Raw genomic sequence first — 17,353 nt, 5'->3', positions numbered from 1 at the left:
CATGCACCACCAGGAAAACAGTCGAGAAGGCGGCAGGATCAGCGTTACAAGGTCGCAGTAGTCGTCTTTGCTACTTTGTTGCAGTTTTGCAGGCGTCCTGAGCAGTCAGCGGTCGATCCTTTGGCAGAAGGTGAAGAGAGAGATGCAGAGGAACTCTGATGAGCTCTTGCATTCGTTATCTAAAGAATTCCCCAAAGCAGAGACCCTAAATAGCCAGAAAAGTAGGTTTGGCTACCTAGGAAGGAGGATAGGCTAGCAACACAGGTAAGAGCCTATCAGGAGGATTCTCTGACGTCACCTGCTGGCACTGGCCACTCAGAGCAGTCCAGTGTGCCATCAGCACCTCTGTTTCCAAGATGGCAGAGGTCTGGAGCACACTGGAGGAGCTCTGGGCACCTCCCCTGGGAGGTGCAGGTCAGGGGAGTGGTCACTCCCCTTTCCTTTGTCCAGTTTCACGCCAGAGCAGGGCTGGGGGATCCCTGAACCGGTGTAGACTGGCTTATGCAGAGATGGGCACCATCTGTGCCCATCAAAGCATTTCCAGAGGCTGGGGGAGGCTACTCCTCCCCAGCCCGGACACCTTTTTCCAAAGGGAGAGGGTGTAACACCCTCTCTCTGAGGAAGTCCTTTGTTCTGCCTTCCTGGGCCAAGCCTGGCTGGACCCCAGGAGGGCAGAAACCTGTCTGAGGGGTTGGCAGCAGCAGCAGCTGCAGTGAGAGCCTGGGAAGGGTAGTTTGGCAGTACCCGGGTCTGTGCTAGAGACTCTGGGATCATGGAATTGTATCCCCAATGCCATTGCCAATTCCATGATCTTAGACATGTTACATGGCCATGTTCGGAGTTACCATTGTGACGCTGTACATAGGTAGTGACCTATGTCCAGTGCACGTGTGTAATGGTGTCCCCGCACTCACAAAGTCCGGGGAATTTGCCCTGAACGATGTGGGGGCACCTTGGCTAGTGCCAGGGTGCCCACACACTAAGTAACTTAGCACCCAACCTTTACCAGGTGAAGGTTAGACATATAGGTGACTTATAAGTATCTTAAGTGCAGTGGTAAATGGCTGTGAAATAACGTGGACGTTATTTCACTCAGGCTGCAGTGGCAGGCCTGTGTAAGAATTGTCAGAGCTCCCTATGGGTGGCAAAAGAAATGCTGCAGCCCATAGGGATCTCCTGGAACCCCAATACCCTGGGTACCTCAGTACCATGTACTAGGGAATTATAAGGGTGTTCCAGTATGCCAATGTGAATTGGTAAAATTGGTCACTAGCCTGTTAGTGACAATTTGGAAAGCAGAGAGAGCATAACCACTGAGGTTCTGGTTAGCAGAGCCTCAGTGAGACAGTTAGTCATCACACAGGGAACACATACAGGGCACACTTATGAACACTGGGGCCCTGGCTGGTAAGGTCCCAGTGACACATACACTAAAACAACATATATACAGTGAAATATGGGGGTAACATGCCAGGCAAGATGGTACTTTCCTACAATCCTTGACCCCAAAAACCTCTCACCACCATGAACTCCACAACCCCAAACCCTTAAAAACCTCTCCATCCAAAAACCCCAACGTTCCTTCACCCCTAAGAACAACTTACCAGCCTAATCTCCACCTATTTCAAAACTCTAAAAACTCATCATCATCCCTACACTCCACCTGTCTCAGAACCTAAAAAAACACTCTCCCCTCCTGAACTCCATCGACCCCTGAATCCTAAAAAAACACTCCCCAACCCTTAAACTCCACCAATCCCTGAACCTCTAAAACCCCTCACAAGCCCCTAAACTCCATCCATCTTAACCCTTAAAAGTCACACCACCTCTAAACTCCACCTATTCCATATGAGGGAAACTGGCCTGGTGTGTGGTGGACATCTGTGGTGTTGGCACCTTATAGCAGGTCCAGGTAACCCCCACAAGTGAATAAGACAGGGTCTAGGAAGTCAGGACTCTCTAGAGGTAGCTGTGGATGAACAGCCAAGACTTATCCAGAAGGAGTGTAAAGCACTTGCAATACCACAACAGTCACACAGCAGCTTATCACACCTGAAAGAACCACACAGTGTTGCAAAAGTAAAGGTATTTTATTATAGTAATAGTGAACTAAATTACTTATAGGCAGTTCCCCCATCTGGAAGTAAGGACACACTATATATACATATATACACACATACATACAGTAATACATAGGAATTAGCATAAGAAACAACAAGCATTGGTAAACATTAGTGAAAAATAGTGAGGGGAGGACCAAACCATATACTAAAATGGTGGAATTCGAAGGTGAAGAACCACACCCAAGGATATGGAGTAGTTAGAGGGGAGCTGGGAGAACTCGGGACCCCAAGAGGTGAGTACCTTAGTGACCCCAGCGACGAGGAGAGCAGAAGTAAGTACCTGGTCTCCCAAGGACCAACAAGAGAATGGATTGTGCACGGACAGGACCAGACCAGATGAACCTAAAGGTGGATTTGGGAAGAGGAGGACCTGTAAAATCAGGAGAGAGAGTCCAGTCCACAGTAAAGTGTCCAGATGGGGAAGGAGCCACTGCCCACCGTTTAGTGGATCAAGATCCAGGTCGATGGGGGAGGAAGCTGTGGAACCCAGTAGCTGTAGTGAGTCCTTGGAGCCATGCAGATGATGTCTCACGTCAGTCGCCGGGTTGCAGTCTGTCAGTGGTCAGGAGGACCACCAACAAGCCTTGGCAAATGCAAGTTGGAGCGGAAGAAGAGTTGCAAGGCTGAAGAGAACCAGCAAGGTCCAGGGGACTCAACCCTTGGAGGGGAGTCGGGGCTGACCCTCAGCAGTCGGAAGAGCCAGCAGTCACAGCCCCCACAGGCAACCCACTGGCAGCTGGCACAGTAAGTTGCAGTGAGGCCCAGTCAACACACTTGGAGAGGAGTTCCATGTCGCTGGAGCAGCAGAGAGGAGACTGTCCTTGCAAAGATGAAGTGATGAAGGCCAGGGCGACCTGGAGCTTGAAGAGCCCTTGGAGCAGGAGACAACAAGCCTTGCTTGCTTCAAGAGTCACGGTGCACAGGGGTACTATCCTGCAAGGAGAGGAAATGGCTCACTGTCTCCCAAAATAGACAGAGGGCAGAGAGGACCAAGGGGACCATTACAGACCACCACCTGTGATGCAGGATCCACATGGTTCTAGAGGAGAGCAGTTCCACGCAGCCGGTTGTCATTGCTCTAGGTGCCTGAAGATGCAGGGGAGTGACTCCTTCACTCCAAGGGAGATTCCTTCTGGTTTTATAGTGCGGCCGAAGTCTTGCCGACCCCAGAGGATGCACAGCCGGGAAAATGTTGCAGTTGCTGGAAGAAACAATGTTGCAAGGCGAGGTCGTCTCGGGAGTTGCAGTCCTGTCGGTTCCTGAAGTGTTCAGTTGAAGTTCTAGTGTACAGAAGCAGAAGTAAACGATGCAGAGGAGTGTTGATGGAGCCTTGCCACCCCAAAGGAGTACCTAAATAGCATAAAAAGGGGGTTTGGTCGCATTGCACGGTGCTCACCTCTCAGGAGGGGTCATTGACAGCACTTGCCTGACTTGGCCACTAAGATGCTCCCGGGGGCCTCTGCATGTCTTAGTTCTAAGATGACAGAATCAAGTGGCCACCTGGAGGAGCTCTGGGCACTACCCATTGGGTGGTGATGGACAAAAGAGTGGTCATTCCTCCTTTCCTTTGTCCAGTTTCGTGCCAGAGCAGGGACTGGGGTGGAAACCGGTTTATGCCCTTCAAAACAAACTGGTGACTTGGGGGAGGCTACCCTTCCCAGCCTTGTAACAACTATTTCCAAGGGAGAGGGTGTTGCCCCCCCTCCCTCACAGGAAATCATGTGTTCTGCCTTCCCTGCTTGAGCTGGTCAAGCAGCAGGAGGGCAGTAACCTGTTTGAGGGGTGGCTTCAGCGCGGGCTGCCTGGAAAACCCTAGGGTCCTCTGAAGAGCGCCCAGAGTGCATGGAATCATACGACCAATACTGGCAACAATATTGGGTTATGATTCTGACAGTTTTGATACCAAACATGCCCAGGTTCGAAGTTACCATTATGTAGCTGGACACATGTGGCCAGTACACAGGTAAAATGGCTTCCCCCGCACTTACGAAGTCCAGTGCATTGGAACTGGAGTTCGTAGGGGCTCCTCTGCTCATATGCAGGGGTGCCCTCACACACAGGAACCTGCACCCTGCCCTTTAGGCTGGAAAAGCCTACCACAGGGGTGACTTACAGTGACTTGGTGTAGTGACCTGTGGTGAAAGGGTGCATGCACCTTTTCACGCAGGCTGCAATGGCAGGCCTGCAGCCACATTTTGAATGGACTCCCATGGGTGGCATAATACACGCTGCAGCCCATGGGGGACCCCTCGTGTCCCAATGCCCTAGGTACCCAAGTACCATATACTAGGGACTTAGAAGGGGCCACGAGTATGCCAATTGTGGACCAGGTAACCAAATTTGTAGGGGGAAGAGCACATTCACTAGGGTCCTGGTTAGCAGCATCCCAGTGAAAACCGCCTAAGCATACTGAAAGCTGGCAAAAAGTGGGATTAGCCATGCTAAAAAGAGGGTACTTTTCTACACCAAGAACCTAAATAAACATTAATACCCTAACCTTCATCCATACCTGACCCCTAAAACCCATCATCACCATCTCTACCCATTTCTGAGTGCTAACAATCCCTCACCGTCCCTAAACTACACCCATCCCTGACTGGTAAATCACCTCACCACCCAATAGGTCCACGCATTCTCTGACCACCCTGATCCATCAAAGAGGCAGCCACAAAACATTGTTTTCTCATGTTAATTACCATTAGAAATTTCTGCTGTTGATACAGAAAGAAACAGCTTAATGGAATTACACCAAACTTGGCAAAAAGATAGAACTTTACTCATATTTGTGATCTGTTAAAACCGTTCAACCTTTTTCGATAAATGAGCATTTAATGAGGTGACTGAGAAGTCAGAAAGGCGGTTAGAAAATAGGTATATCTTGACAGCTGGTCCCACAGGAGTCCAGCAGTACCAAAAACTAATGAAAATAGAGCCCTCTGTTTGACCGAGGGGGCGTTTGCTCTCACTAGCTATTTCAGTACCGCGGGACCGGGCCAGTCCCACAATACAGCGAAAGTTGAATGGCTGACCACAACCCACAGAAAAATGGTGTGGCAGTCATTGCAGGAATCAGGAACTTATCCTGTGTCCTGAATTTGTTTTAAAAAAATAGCATTTATGTGAAGTAGAGGCACCATGATCCCCTAGCACTTGTATAGTGGTGAGGACTCAGAAGGACAGCCCCTCCTTCCAGGATTAAAAAAATATTTATTTTTTTGTGCTGCAGGTTCCGCGGTGATCCCACGGGATCCACAGTGGCCTTCCTGTAAGGTACTGCAGTCCTACCTAAGAACCATTGCAGAAGCTTTGCCTCACTGGTACTGAGGTGCGGCCCTAGCTTCTCTGGGGGAAGCTTGCATGGTACTGTAGTACTGGGGGTTGAAGCTTCAGCACTGGTACTGCTGGAGTACGCAGTACCCACGAAAAATTAACACAAAATGTTAAATGAAATGATAAGCCAGATCATTCCACTCCTAGAGAATCCCATAAATGACCATGATGATCGCACCAACTACCAGCCCATCACTCACCTACCATTCATTGACAAGTTCTTCGAAAAAGCAGTCCATGTTCAACTTCAAGATCACAATAATGCTAATCATCTCCGGCACGACTGGCAGTACGGAGGCCACTGCATCACAGGCAATGACTTTGTGACCACAGATGAATATGCTCCCTGTATCTTCATATTGCTGCACCTCTCATCTGCCTTTAACACAAACGGCCGGCCCATCGTCATATGCACTCTGGAGTCTCAAATCTCAAATGGGATTCACCAGCAATGTCCTCCTCTTGTTCTCCTCTTACCTTTTTAACTGATAGCAGTTTGTTTACATGGGCACCTCTGGGAGTAGGAGGGAAGGCAGGATTGGGACAGGGGGCAGAATGTGAAACTGAGTCAGGAACTGCATCAAACCATTGCCTGACCTTCCAATACAATATTAAACAGCAAATTCAACATCATGAACCTTTCCATCAATGCAAAACTACAGCTCACAGCACATTTACAATAGCACACCTGCTTTCCCCCTCACACCCCTCCTCTGCAAAGCATTATGTAATGGTCATCCTTCAGACCTCTCTATCTCACATATTGCGCAGAAATACTTACCTCGTTGAAACTTGCCTCCTAAGTGATGCCTTAGTACTTCATCAAAGCCTTCTCTGGAGAAGCTAACTCATATCTACTAGCCCCCGTCAATGCCGCCCTCACTCAGGTCATCTTCTCAAAAGCTCTCAAGACATACCTTACCCTCCCCGCTGATTAAGAAATCTACACTAGATTCTCATGCCTTCACCAAATACCAGACATTCGTTTACCTTTCATCAAAAAGATTATTCAAACAGAGTATTCACAATTTTCAACCATCTCCTGCACAACTATAAATCTTGCTTCAGATAATATTGCAGCACGGAGACAGCAATCTCTCAAACAATCAATGCCGTCCTAATGACTACAGATAAAGATGACTCCTGCCTCCTGATACTACTGAATCTCTCCGCTTCCTTTGGCACAGTCGTATCCTACCCTCGTCCACACCCTTAGGTCTCACATGGGATTCACTGGCAATGTCCTTTGCTGTGTCTTCTCCTTTTTATTTAGCAAACCCCAGTTCATTCACAAGGATACCATCAGGCGGCATTGGTTCTCCATACTCTGCGGAGTCCCTAGGTTTCCATCTTGTCACCCGTCATCTTCCACCTTTACATGGAGCTCCGTGGGACTCTACTCACTCACAACAGTATCACACTTAACTAGTATACTAATGGCACACAACTCTACATGAAAGTCACCACTGCTCCAGAAATAAAGTCTCAAACACTGCTGCGCCTCATCCAGACTGGACAGCCTAGCAACTACTCAAATCTCTAAAATAACAAATGGGAACTGCTGCTATCTGCAAAGAACTAGTAAAGGGAAATTAAAAAGTGGACTTTTGATAGACAGGGAGAGGTAGATTAAGAATTGTAGCAGGACTAAGATAGGACAGGGATAGGTGAGATAAGGATGGAGAGGAAGTAGACTTGGGATGGACAGGGAGAGGAAGGATAAGGCTGGAAAGGTGGAACAGAGGTAGGAATTCATATGTAAAAGGTGAAAAGGATGGACTGAAAGAGGTCCAATTAGTGCTTTGAAGTGGCTCTAAAATCACACAAGCTTTATATAAAAAAACTAAAAATAAATAATGATGGGCAGATAGAAGTACAATACTACAAGGAAGGGATATGAGAAAAAGAAGGGCAAGCCGAAGTTGGATACAGATAGGCAGGGAAAGATTGTATAAGGATGGGCTCAGAGAGGTGGGATGAGGAAAGAGGTAGAAGGGAGACGAAGGGAGTAAACATGTGGACTGATGGGGGAAGGCTGAGTGAAGATAGATGAGCGACGTATGGATGAGAACAGATGGGGGCAGGATGGATGAGGACAAATGGGGTGGGAGGACAGACGAGGACAAATAGGGGATGATAGACAAGGATAAAAGGGGGAAGATTGAAAGATGACATATGGGGAGGCAATCCTGTTTTAGGTTTAAACCTAAAATAACTGATAAAACCTCACTGAAAGGGAAACAACCCTCGTCAGTATAAACATATAAAAACTTGCATAACCACAAACTAAAATTCCATTCAAAAATGGAAACTAAGAGTCATTTGTATTTCGTTCTGAAGGGGCATACAAACTTTCTTATACAAGGTAGCAGCAATAAAGGCTGGTCTAAGATTATTCTGTTTGAGTTTTGTTGTTCAGGGATGTCACTTGAATATTGTTTCTTCTTCCTTTTGTTTCCTCTAGTTTTGTGTGCTTGAATTCAAGGTGTGTGGTTTAGAAGCTTGTTTTAGGTTCGAACTCATTATTTTATTCATTGTAGAGAGTCTAGGGGGTATTAAAATAATATTTGCTCATTTGGCAGTGTTTAATTATTTTACCGATTAGAGACATGGCTGGATTATAAGAATCCTGGCTACTGTGTACGATCATGTTGACCCACAGACCCAGAATGGTAAAACACTTTGGAAAATCAACCCCATTTTCTAACAAGCTAATATTGATAGCAGGTCAACTGCCAAATACCCCAGACTTTAAACATTCAGTGCAAGGTGTAGTACAGGTACCTGTGAAAACATGTATGGGATAGTGGTGAAAACATGCCACAAAACATACCATAAACCAACAAAATCCAGCTGAAAGGTGCGCAATTGTTGTGTGATACCTTCAGCTAATCTTAGTTTTTCACCCAACTGAACTTTACTGTTTCTGAGTCCATAGTTACAATGTTAACAGCATCTTTATAAGTCCCAGACTACAATGTGATATTGGTTTAAAAGGGAAAGACTGACTTACAATGAGACATTTGACACAGGAACACTTGGCAGTTATGAATCTCCACTCAAGAGCAGCACTATTGTAATGTATTCAAGCAAAGAGTGCAGAAAAATAGTGTCAAGCATGCTTGAAGCATCATGTTTCAGGTGCCTTTAAATGCAGGGCTACAAATTCATCTGGCGTAGTAAAATATTTTTTAGAGGTTTCACAGGGTACTATACTGTTGGCAGTGTGTACCACCCGTACAATGTCATAGTATTCAATCAGGAGTAGGTAAACGACCCCCAACTGTGTACAGGGATTTGTTTATTAGAACATCTTAATACAGGACTCTTAATTTTTAAATTCAAAAACAGCCCGTAAACCAGACAGAGTCCTCGCAGAGTTGGCGTTAAAAGGTAGTGAGATGTGAGACAGGGTAATCAGATGTGAGTGAGAGTGCAATATACAACCTTTCTATCTTTAAAGTAGCCTAACACAAGTCCATCGGACACAGTGCAAATGGGAAGACACTACATACCCTGTATTACACTTCCTTTACATTAAATATGTGCTTTATAACAATCACTGCAAAAACACGTTTTATAAACACCAGAGAACATAGTTGTTGCTATTTTGGGGAGCAGGCAGCTGAATAAACGCTGATAAGCACTGAAGATTTGGAAAACACTGATAAAACACAAGCGAAATCCACAAAAAATAAACACTGAAAATAAGACAGCCTACATATGGGGAAGGTTGAAAGGCAACAGATAGGGCAGAGGATTAGGGGCAGGAAGACAAGGAAGGAAGTAGACCCCAGGGGGACGTGGAGTGGAAACAGGAATCCTGATAACCTCACCAAATACCAGCCCATCATTTCAGTCAAACCTGGCTGAAAGATATGGCCTGGGTGGACTGACACTCAAACTCCACCCCCCCACCACCAAAGCTCAGTCATTTGGATTGAGCAACTTTACCCTAAAGAAGCACAACACAAAGAACAACATGAAGGCCTGGTACCAGCTCTCTCATTTAAAGAAAATGAAGCTGATCCTTTCAGAAAGCATCTTAAGAAATGCTGTTCAAGTGCACATACTCTTGCATCTAGATGGTGGCAATGCTGTGCTTCATGGAGTTCCACACACTACACTGCACCTCTCCACTTTAAGAGCATCATACATACCACAGTACGCCTCATGAAGGAAGTGAAGAAATATTACTTTATCAACCCCATCCAGATGGAAAGCCACAGGCTCCCCATGCAACCTCCTCATAACCCAACTGCATCGTCTCCAAAGCTATCACGACCTGCACCCCTTCCTTTTGGCATTTCTGCTGACTCTCTGCACTTCCAGACCGGAGAGGAAAAGTGAAAAAAGGGCAAAAAAAATAAAGAAAAAGGCCAACAAGTATTCAGCTAGGCACATAGGATCTGGAACGACAACACAGAATTATCTGCTGCAATTTAGGAAAGAGCTCAATATAAATCACTTCAAACAACACTACATCATGATGCATTAACAGTTCATTTGTGCTCTCAGAACCCAGCTACATCTTCCAGAATACCGACTAAAATATTGAGTGGGGCCAAAATATCGAGTCCAGAGTATCAAGAACAAAAGAAATTTTGACAGTAAGTATATATAGATTAGTATAGCTTTACTATTCTTAACTTCACATATATGTGCATTGACGATGAATATATCTTCAAGGTCTGTAGATCTGGTGACAAGAATAGTAAATCCATACTTACCTATATGCACTTAACTTCACATAATTTTGATTCTCCATATTAAGGCTTCGATATGTTAGCCCCCAATATTTTTGTCCTCGGTTTCCCGAAATACAGTCCTCATTGACTGTATCTGACTATCTCTGCATAGCGCTGTACTGCCTTTTAGGTAGGTTTGGGCTGTACAACTATCACATACATACATACACACGTACATACAGACATACATACAGACATACATGGAGGGGGACCTAGGGTGGGGCAGACAGAGGACGGTGGGCCAGGGGGAAAGAGAGCAGCAGAATGCCAATGGATGAATAGGGCTTCAAGGGATAAACAGGACCTCCATGTTTAAGGGGAGCATAAACTGATGTACTTTAGAAGGGACAAACATTGTTACCTAAGGTAGAAGACCGCTTTAGTTGACCGTTCCTGATAGACAAACATGTTCTTGCGGTTCACCACAGAGAAAGCATTGAGCACGGAGCGCAGTGCCTGGATCGCTGTTGAAGAAGGAAGAATGGTAAGGTTGGACATTAGGCAGAGCAACACCTCTGAGGGAGAAAAGTAGTTATCTAGTAGTAAGGCGGAGGGATTATACAGACGGCACTGAACAATACATCTCTTTAAGAGTGGGAACTGCACAGTCAGAAGTGGAACGTACCAGAGGGAGTTCAGATTTCTTCAACATCCAATTGGCTAAAAGGTCACAACCATTTGGGCACAGTCAGTACAAATGTGTACAAAACAATTAATACCATTGCATCCTGCTTAAATAAAAATGCAAAACATTGGTTTGCAGCTTGTTCTGTTGTACTTTCAAAGTTGTGGACTTCTTTTTTTTTTTATCTAGTAGTGGGTCTGGAATATTACATGTGTTTTTCTCAATAACTTGTTTCAGCTTCAGATATTTTTGCAATGACTTATGCCAGTACCATTAGGAGTGACACTTCCCTAAGGCTTGGTACCATAAGCCTGCTAATTGTCGTACCAAATTGGTGTTCAAGGCCATTTGTTCAGTGAATGGTGACTGTTCCAGGTGAAAAATGGTACTTCCCAGGAGTCTTCAAAAACTTTCCAATGCTCCTGCACTTCACCCTGAAACCCACACTGTACCAGGTCACAACTCCGACTTAGATTATTAATTAAGTAGTAATTTATGTAGTCAGCACCATCTGACTAGAACATCTCAGAAAACCAATAGAGTTTAGGAAATGTGTGTACAGATGACTAACTAAATGCTTTACAAATATCAGCCATTGAACGGTTTCCCAAAAAGTGTTCCTCATTAGCACAGTGCAGGACTAATGTACCAAAATGATAGGCCTCAACATTAATCATTATATAATCACTGATGGACCCATCGTACAATATTTCCACTTAACCATCAACATGTTGGAGTTGAGAAAATTTGGGAAATACAACCAGCATCATCATTTGCTGGGAATAGCTTTAGCAAACCAGGCAGAGGAATTAGCCCCCATTGTTTATTATATTCCTTACAGTACTTTTAAGCATCAAGATGGAGGCAGGATTCCTAATCCCTTCTTCCCAGACTTTTCTGAGAAACCCACAGCAAAGGAAGCAAACCTTCTTAATGTCCTAATCAAGTCAGATAAATCCCAGTTTAGTCTTTGGAAGTCCTGCTCAGTGTCTTCTGAGAGAGCAGACATTCTGTGCCATATATTCTGAAGTAAATGGAAAATGTAAAGACTGCAAGGCGCTTTCTCCGATGATTATTTCCCAGAGGATGGATAGTTTACAAAAACTGAAGGTATGGTCCAAGATGTGTTTTCTGGATTGTGGGATTCTGGGTTGCTCTACAGCTTCCCATCAGTACAGAGTAACACCTTTGAGTTAAGCACTGTTAGCAGATGTTTCCCTACCTTTTTTTGCTGCCCTATGGATCACTGAGTTGTGTCTGACACAGTTTAGATTGCATACTTAATAAAAACAACATGGACTGTAAACAAATCAATCCATGCTCCTCAAACTTTCATAGGGCCTAGTTTCATATGTGTCCCTTGGTGTACATGTTTCAAGGCCCTTCTGCAGTATAAATGTATTATCCATGGTATACACAATTCAGTGATGGAGTAAGATTACCTGGTTTTGGTATACACACTGCAAAGTCATGCTTTTGTAGAGAATATGTCCTACAACACACTTTAGATCCACTTTATTCATAATGCTGAAGTCAATAAACGCACTCAGCATCTCCCCTGGATGGATATTTCTCCTGATATCCACACTCTAAGAGGCTTCCTGGTCTGTAGCCTGCTCCTACTATGTCACTGCTGGGCAGTCGCCATTAAATATGCTGCCACTTTGTATACACACTCCTCCTATAATAATACAAGTTCCAAGGCCAGCCCTCCAGTATACATATACACTGGATCCTTAATTTTTACACATTTTCAGAATGCAAGGCTTTTATGTAAACACTCCCAAGCCTTCAGGACAGAGCCCCTCTTGTACGTAAATTGACAGGTCCCTGATCTGCTGCTAAAGGTACAAATGTTCTGAGACCTCACACATTTAGGCTGCAGGCTTATGGTGTAAACACTACCAGTGGCTTTTCCTGAAAACAACGTTGGTCCCCTGGTACACACAAATCCAGACACTTCCCTTAAAAGAAAATTGTTTGTCTTGGTATGCATAGTCACTAACTCTTCTCACACAAGGATGCAGACCTTCTTTTATACACACACACACAAAATACTTTTTGTAAGACTGGTCTTTGATGTATATAATCACAGGTTCTCTTCCAGTGGGAACAATAGTTTCTGATATATGTACTCCAGGACCCTCTACTTTGAGGATGCAGACCTTCGACATGTACAAGCTGTGCTTCCTGTGAGGAGGCTGGGACTCAAGACATACATTCTGTAAGGATGCAGAACTACAACTATACACACTCCGTCACGCTTCTATAAATAAGCAGCATCTGATAAACGCATTCCCATACATTCTCCTGCAAGGGTATAGCACCTAGCATTCACACTTGAAGATATCCTCTTTAAGCAGGTTGGGTTTAGCTATATACACAACAAGCGTCCACTTCTGTCAGGATGCTGTCACCCATATAGATCCTCTGACGCCCATTTGTGTAAGAATCATGCCCCGATATGCACATTCCCCATACTTGATCCTATAAGAATCCCACCTCCTGATATACACCCTAGAAGGCCTCTTCTGTAAGGAGCCTTGGTGTCTGTATACATACAAGGGTTCCCTTCTGAAAGATGGTGCTACCCATATACACTCTCTCAAACCATGCCCTGAAAGAATCATGCCCCGCTATACACACGGCTATACTCTAACCTGAAAGAGTCCTGCTCCCTGACAGGCATACTTGAAGGCTTCTTCTGTGAGAAGGGAGTGGGTTTGGTAATACAGACAAGGGTCCCCTTCTGTAAAATGCTGACATCCACATACACACTCAGACCCTACCCTGTAAGACTCCTGCCCTCTGCTGTTCACACTTCAGGATAATTTCCTCTAAAGTCTTGAACACAGTGGCGCTCACCTCGAGATACCCCCATGTTCGGTCCCATCTTTAGCCGGGGATGGATGTGTATGATGGTGCTCCACACCAGGTCACAGGCAAAGTGCCCTGGGATAAACTGCATGGTGGCAGCAAGGTAGTCCCGGTTCTGGTAGCTCTCCTCAGCCGAGTAATCTTGAAAAGAAATGTGACAACATGAAAGCAGAGGCCCTCTGCAAAGTTCTCAAACCTTGGCAGACCCTTCCTCCATACCAGGGCAGATATGAGGGACAACCGAAGGGTCACTACTGGGTGTTACAAAACAAAGTCAGAAAGTAGATGAAAAAAGGTAGCAAAAATATGAACTGACAAAACAGTAGGCGTGGGTACAGGCTAGAACTACAGTACGGAAAAAAGTGCAATTAAAATGAGTGCGAGGGAGGAGAGAATGAAGAGGGATCACTGTATAGCCATTCAATTCAGTCTTTCTAATTCAGGGAACTATGACATTACTATGAGTGATGGGTGCAGAATATGAATCACGAACCAAAAACAGGAAATGTCTGGATATTGATATGGGTGAGAAAGGAGAGAAGAAAAGGACTCAACATGAGAAAGAAAGAGCTAGAGGTGGAGGATTAAAGGGCTAGAAATAAAGGAGAGTAGAGTAGAGGAAGAGCTTAAATGAGGTAGGGCTTGTAAGAGCAGGAGGTACAAGAGGAAATGGCTAAACAAGTAGAATGAACGAGAGGTGGAGTATGACAGAGCAAATCCGTAGGATGATGATAAAAGAGAAGGAGGAGAAAAAGTGGGAAATGGACAATATGCCTGGGTACAGACAATGAAAGGGGTGGAGGATTAAAGTGATGTGACCCAGGAAGCAAAGGGGGACGGATGAAAGATGGGAAGGGGCAAATAGGGAGGCATGGGCTGAAAGAGGCAAAGGTGGAAGAGGGGAAGTGGAAATAGGAGGGGAAAAAAAGGTGTGGAAGTAAAGGATAGATGAGATATTTGAGGAAAGAACTAGAGAATGAAAAATGTGGGGACAGAAAATGAAAGAAAAGGAGCTGAAAGATCAGAGGTAGAGGATGAAACAGCTGGAGACATAAAAGGAAAGAAGGCGAGGAGGATTAAAATGGGCTTAAGGGAGGATGACAGTGGCTTGTACATGGAGTGGGGAATAACTAGATTTGTATGAAGACAGATCAGAAGTGAAGGATAAATAACCTGAAAGCAAAAGAGGGAAGAAGGCTGGATAGCAAATAAGTCTCTGAGTGGCGGGATTAGTAGAGGCAAGAGAGGGAACCTTCTGCTCACCATCATTTTGAAGAGCTCGCTGTCGATAGTTGTACAGGGTTTCAGGCTTCCAAATATCGTCTTCACTCTCTGCAACCAGCAGGGTATTACACACATGGCTGTCATGCAGATCTTGAAGGAGCAACCGCTGAGAACAGACAGAAACTTACTATGGGGAATCATGAGAGATTACACTCACCAAAGCTTCACAGATTTCTCACTACATGCTGAAGCGGGATCTGAATCCATCACAGGGAGCCATAATAAGTTGTCTTTAAAATTGTGGGCATTATGAGCTATTAGGACTGTGCTTACAAGGACTCAGCTTGAGATAGTTTTAATGCATCTTCCATCTAACAAGTTCCAACGCAACGTGCAGACTGCTGCCATGTTTACAAATCCTGTGTTTATCAAGCAAGCATAAAAAAGGATAAATCTATAATCAATGCAGAAGGGATAGTAAAGGCTGAATACAGGCTCAAGAGGAAAGTGAGGAAGCAGAACAATAAGGCACTAGTCTCTGGCCAGAGATGAAAGCTATACCAACAAATATTGTACCATAACAAAGACGCTTGTCAGTCTTTCACTTTAAGACCAACACAGGCCGAATCTAATAGAGAGAGCAACATCTAATCGTTGAAAATGACAAAGGATATTGACATATCTAATAAAATCAGGACCCCAACGCTATCATTATCACTTCAGTGCTTAGTCCCAGGAGTAAACCTAGCTGGACAGAGTACGATACTAGGTTACTCTCAATGTAACCTTCTACTTGGTTGGTCACAGTGATCTCTCCCAATTTAACAGCATAAGCTAATAAAGAGATCTGCAACTAGAAGTCTGTCAGATACTTGGATACTGGGTCTGATAGCTTCGTCATACAGATAGTGAGCCAATCTTCATGAAACATGGACCAGTATTCATTTTGGCAGCCCTGGAAATGTGTCAGAACTACAAAGCAACAATATGAATACTGACCTACCTTCACTGTTATAAGGCTTTATCTAGGTCTGTTAAAGATAACATAGGAGTGCCCTTTCCACTTTACGTTCAAATAGATCAATTTAAAGTCAGCTTGTATCATCAAAAGAAGACTTCTACTTGCAAGTTGGAACTGTCCTATGTATTGCGCAGCTCAAACCCTCAAGACAGCCATCCTATCAGCAAACCTCTGCTTAACCACTGAGGTCAAACAAGAAATAGAAAATCTTCTCCAGGTTTGAGAGTTCTTTATGTGGGAGAGTTGCAAGAAGATGGGGGCTGTCCAGCATTGCCATTAAGTGCAAAATAGATAACATGATGATCCGATCACACTAATGATACAAAGGTTTTGAATGCCCATCACCCAACAGGGCCAAGCATTTGTCTTGTGCCGGTTATTTCAGGATATACGGCACAGCCTAATTAACAACTTAAAAGACACCTGGGGGGGCAGAGTAGGTACACCCTTGCCCTTAGTTCATAGCATGTAGCAACTCAAAGGGCCATCCATGGAATGCATTAAAAAAGCACATAAAATGAGTTGCGGGATCTGCAATTCCCCTTGGACACTGGCTCAATGTGCCATTTTTGGTCTTGGGGTTCTGTGGTTACCAAAAGTATACCATGGTCTCAAGAGGAAATCACAACTCCATTGCAAACTTTCTGTTGGTGTACTGTGCGCCTACAGCAAGCTATCCAACCTGTGTATCTCTTATTGCAGATTTGCAACACCTGAAGCCGAACCAAAAACCTCCCGAATTGTGGCATGAGTAGAATAAGTTTTCACTAGGTTCAAGGTATCCCACTGTGCTGCTTGACAAAAAAAGAAAACAAACATTTTTAAAATAAGGCTTAAACCCCTCCACAGAGGCCTGACCTTGGTATCTAGAGGCTGGCCAACTGTGGCATGTCGGTGCAGGTTTTGGCTGTAGGCAGTCAACCCCTGCAGAAGAGGCTAGAAAATATGCAATCATAAAAAACAATAACATTTTCTGAAACAAGCACAGTTAAAGACTGAGGTATGTTTCTGATTCAAACATTAAACACCACTGAAATTGAATAGTTATGGTACCAAACCACATAACCTATGCCATAACTTGTGACCTCTGACATACACAAAACACCAATTTACCAGTCACAAGAAACAACGAAAAGAGCTATCAAAGAGGTAACAACGTGGCTCCAACTACCAGCATGCGGGAGCACTGCTGGAAACGTTCTCTGGATCCATTCTGGTGACAGGGGATACTCTAAGGGTGAGCAATCTGCGGTCATAAGTATCCACATTATCAATAGGTTTACTAAGCGTATGCTCCACTGGGTCACGGTATCCACATGGTGGCATAAGTAACATGCTCGCTACACTGGACCGTAAAGAATAATAAAATAAGGCAAACAATATCCCAAGATTATGCCTGTGAATG

General features: G+C 44.6%; 1 protein-coding gene across 1 annotated transcript in view; it reads right to left on the bottom strand.

Moving 5' to 3' along the window:
- Positions 1-17,353, bottom strand: part of SZT2 (SZT2 subunit of KICSTOR complex) — a 606,663-nt gene that overhangs the window by 259,449 nt on the left and 329,861 nt on the right. Inside the window, exons 43-45 of the mRNA XM_069227802.1 lie at positions 14,967-15,093; positions 13,692-13,844; positions 10,563-10,665 (exon numbers count right to left, since the gene is read on the bottom strand). Of these exons, the coding sequence (XP_069083903.1) occupies positions 10,563-10,665; positions 13,692-13,844; positions 14,967-15,093 (383 nt within the window). The remainder of the gene's footprint in view (positions 1-10,562; positions 10,666-13,691; positions 13,845-14,966; positions 15,094-17,353) is intronic.

This window comes from Pleurodeles waltl, chromosome 4_1 (assembly GCF_031143425.1).
Source record: "Pleurodeles waltl isolate 20211129_DDA chromosome 4_1, aPleWal1.hap1.20221129, whole genome shotgun sequence".
Taxonomy (NCBI): Eukaryota; Metazoa; Chordata; class Amphibia; order Caudata; family Salamandridae; genus Pleurodeles; species Pleurodeles waltl.
The sequence above is the reverse complement of the archived record's forward strand: the minus strand, read 5'-3'. Positions and strand labels throughout refer to the sequence as shown.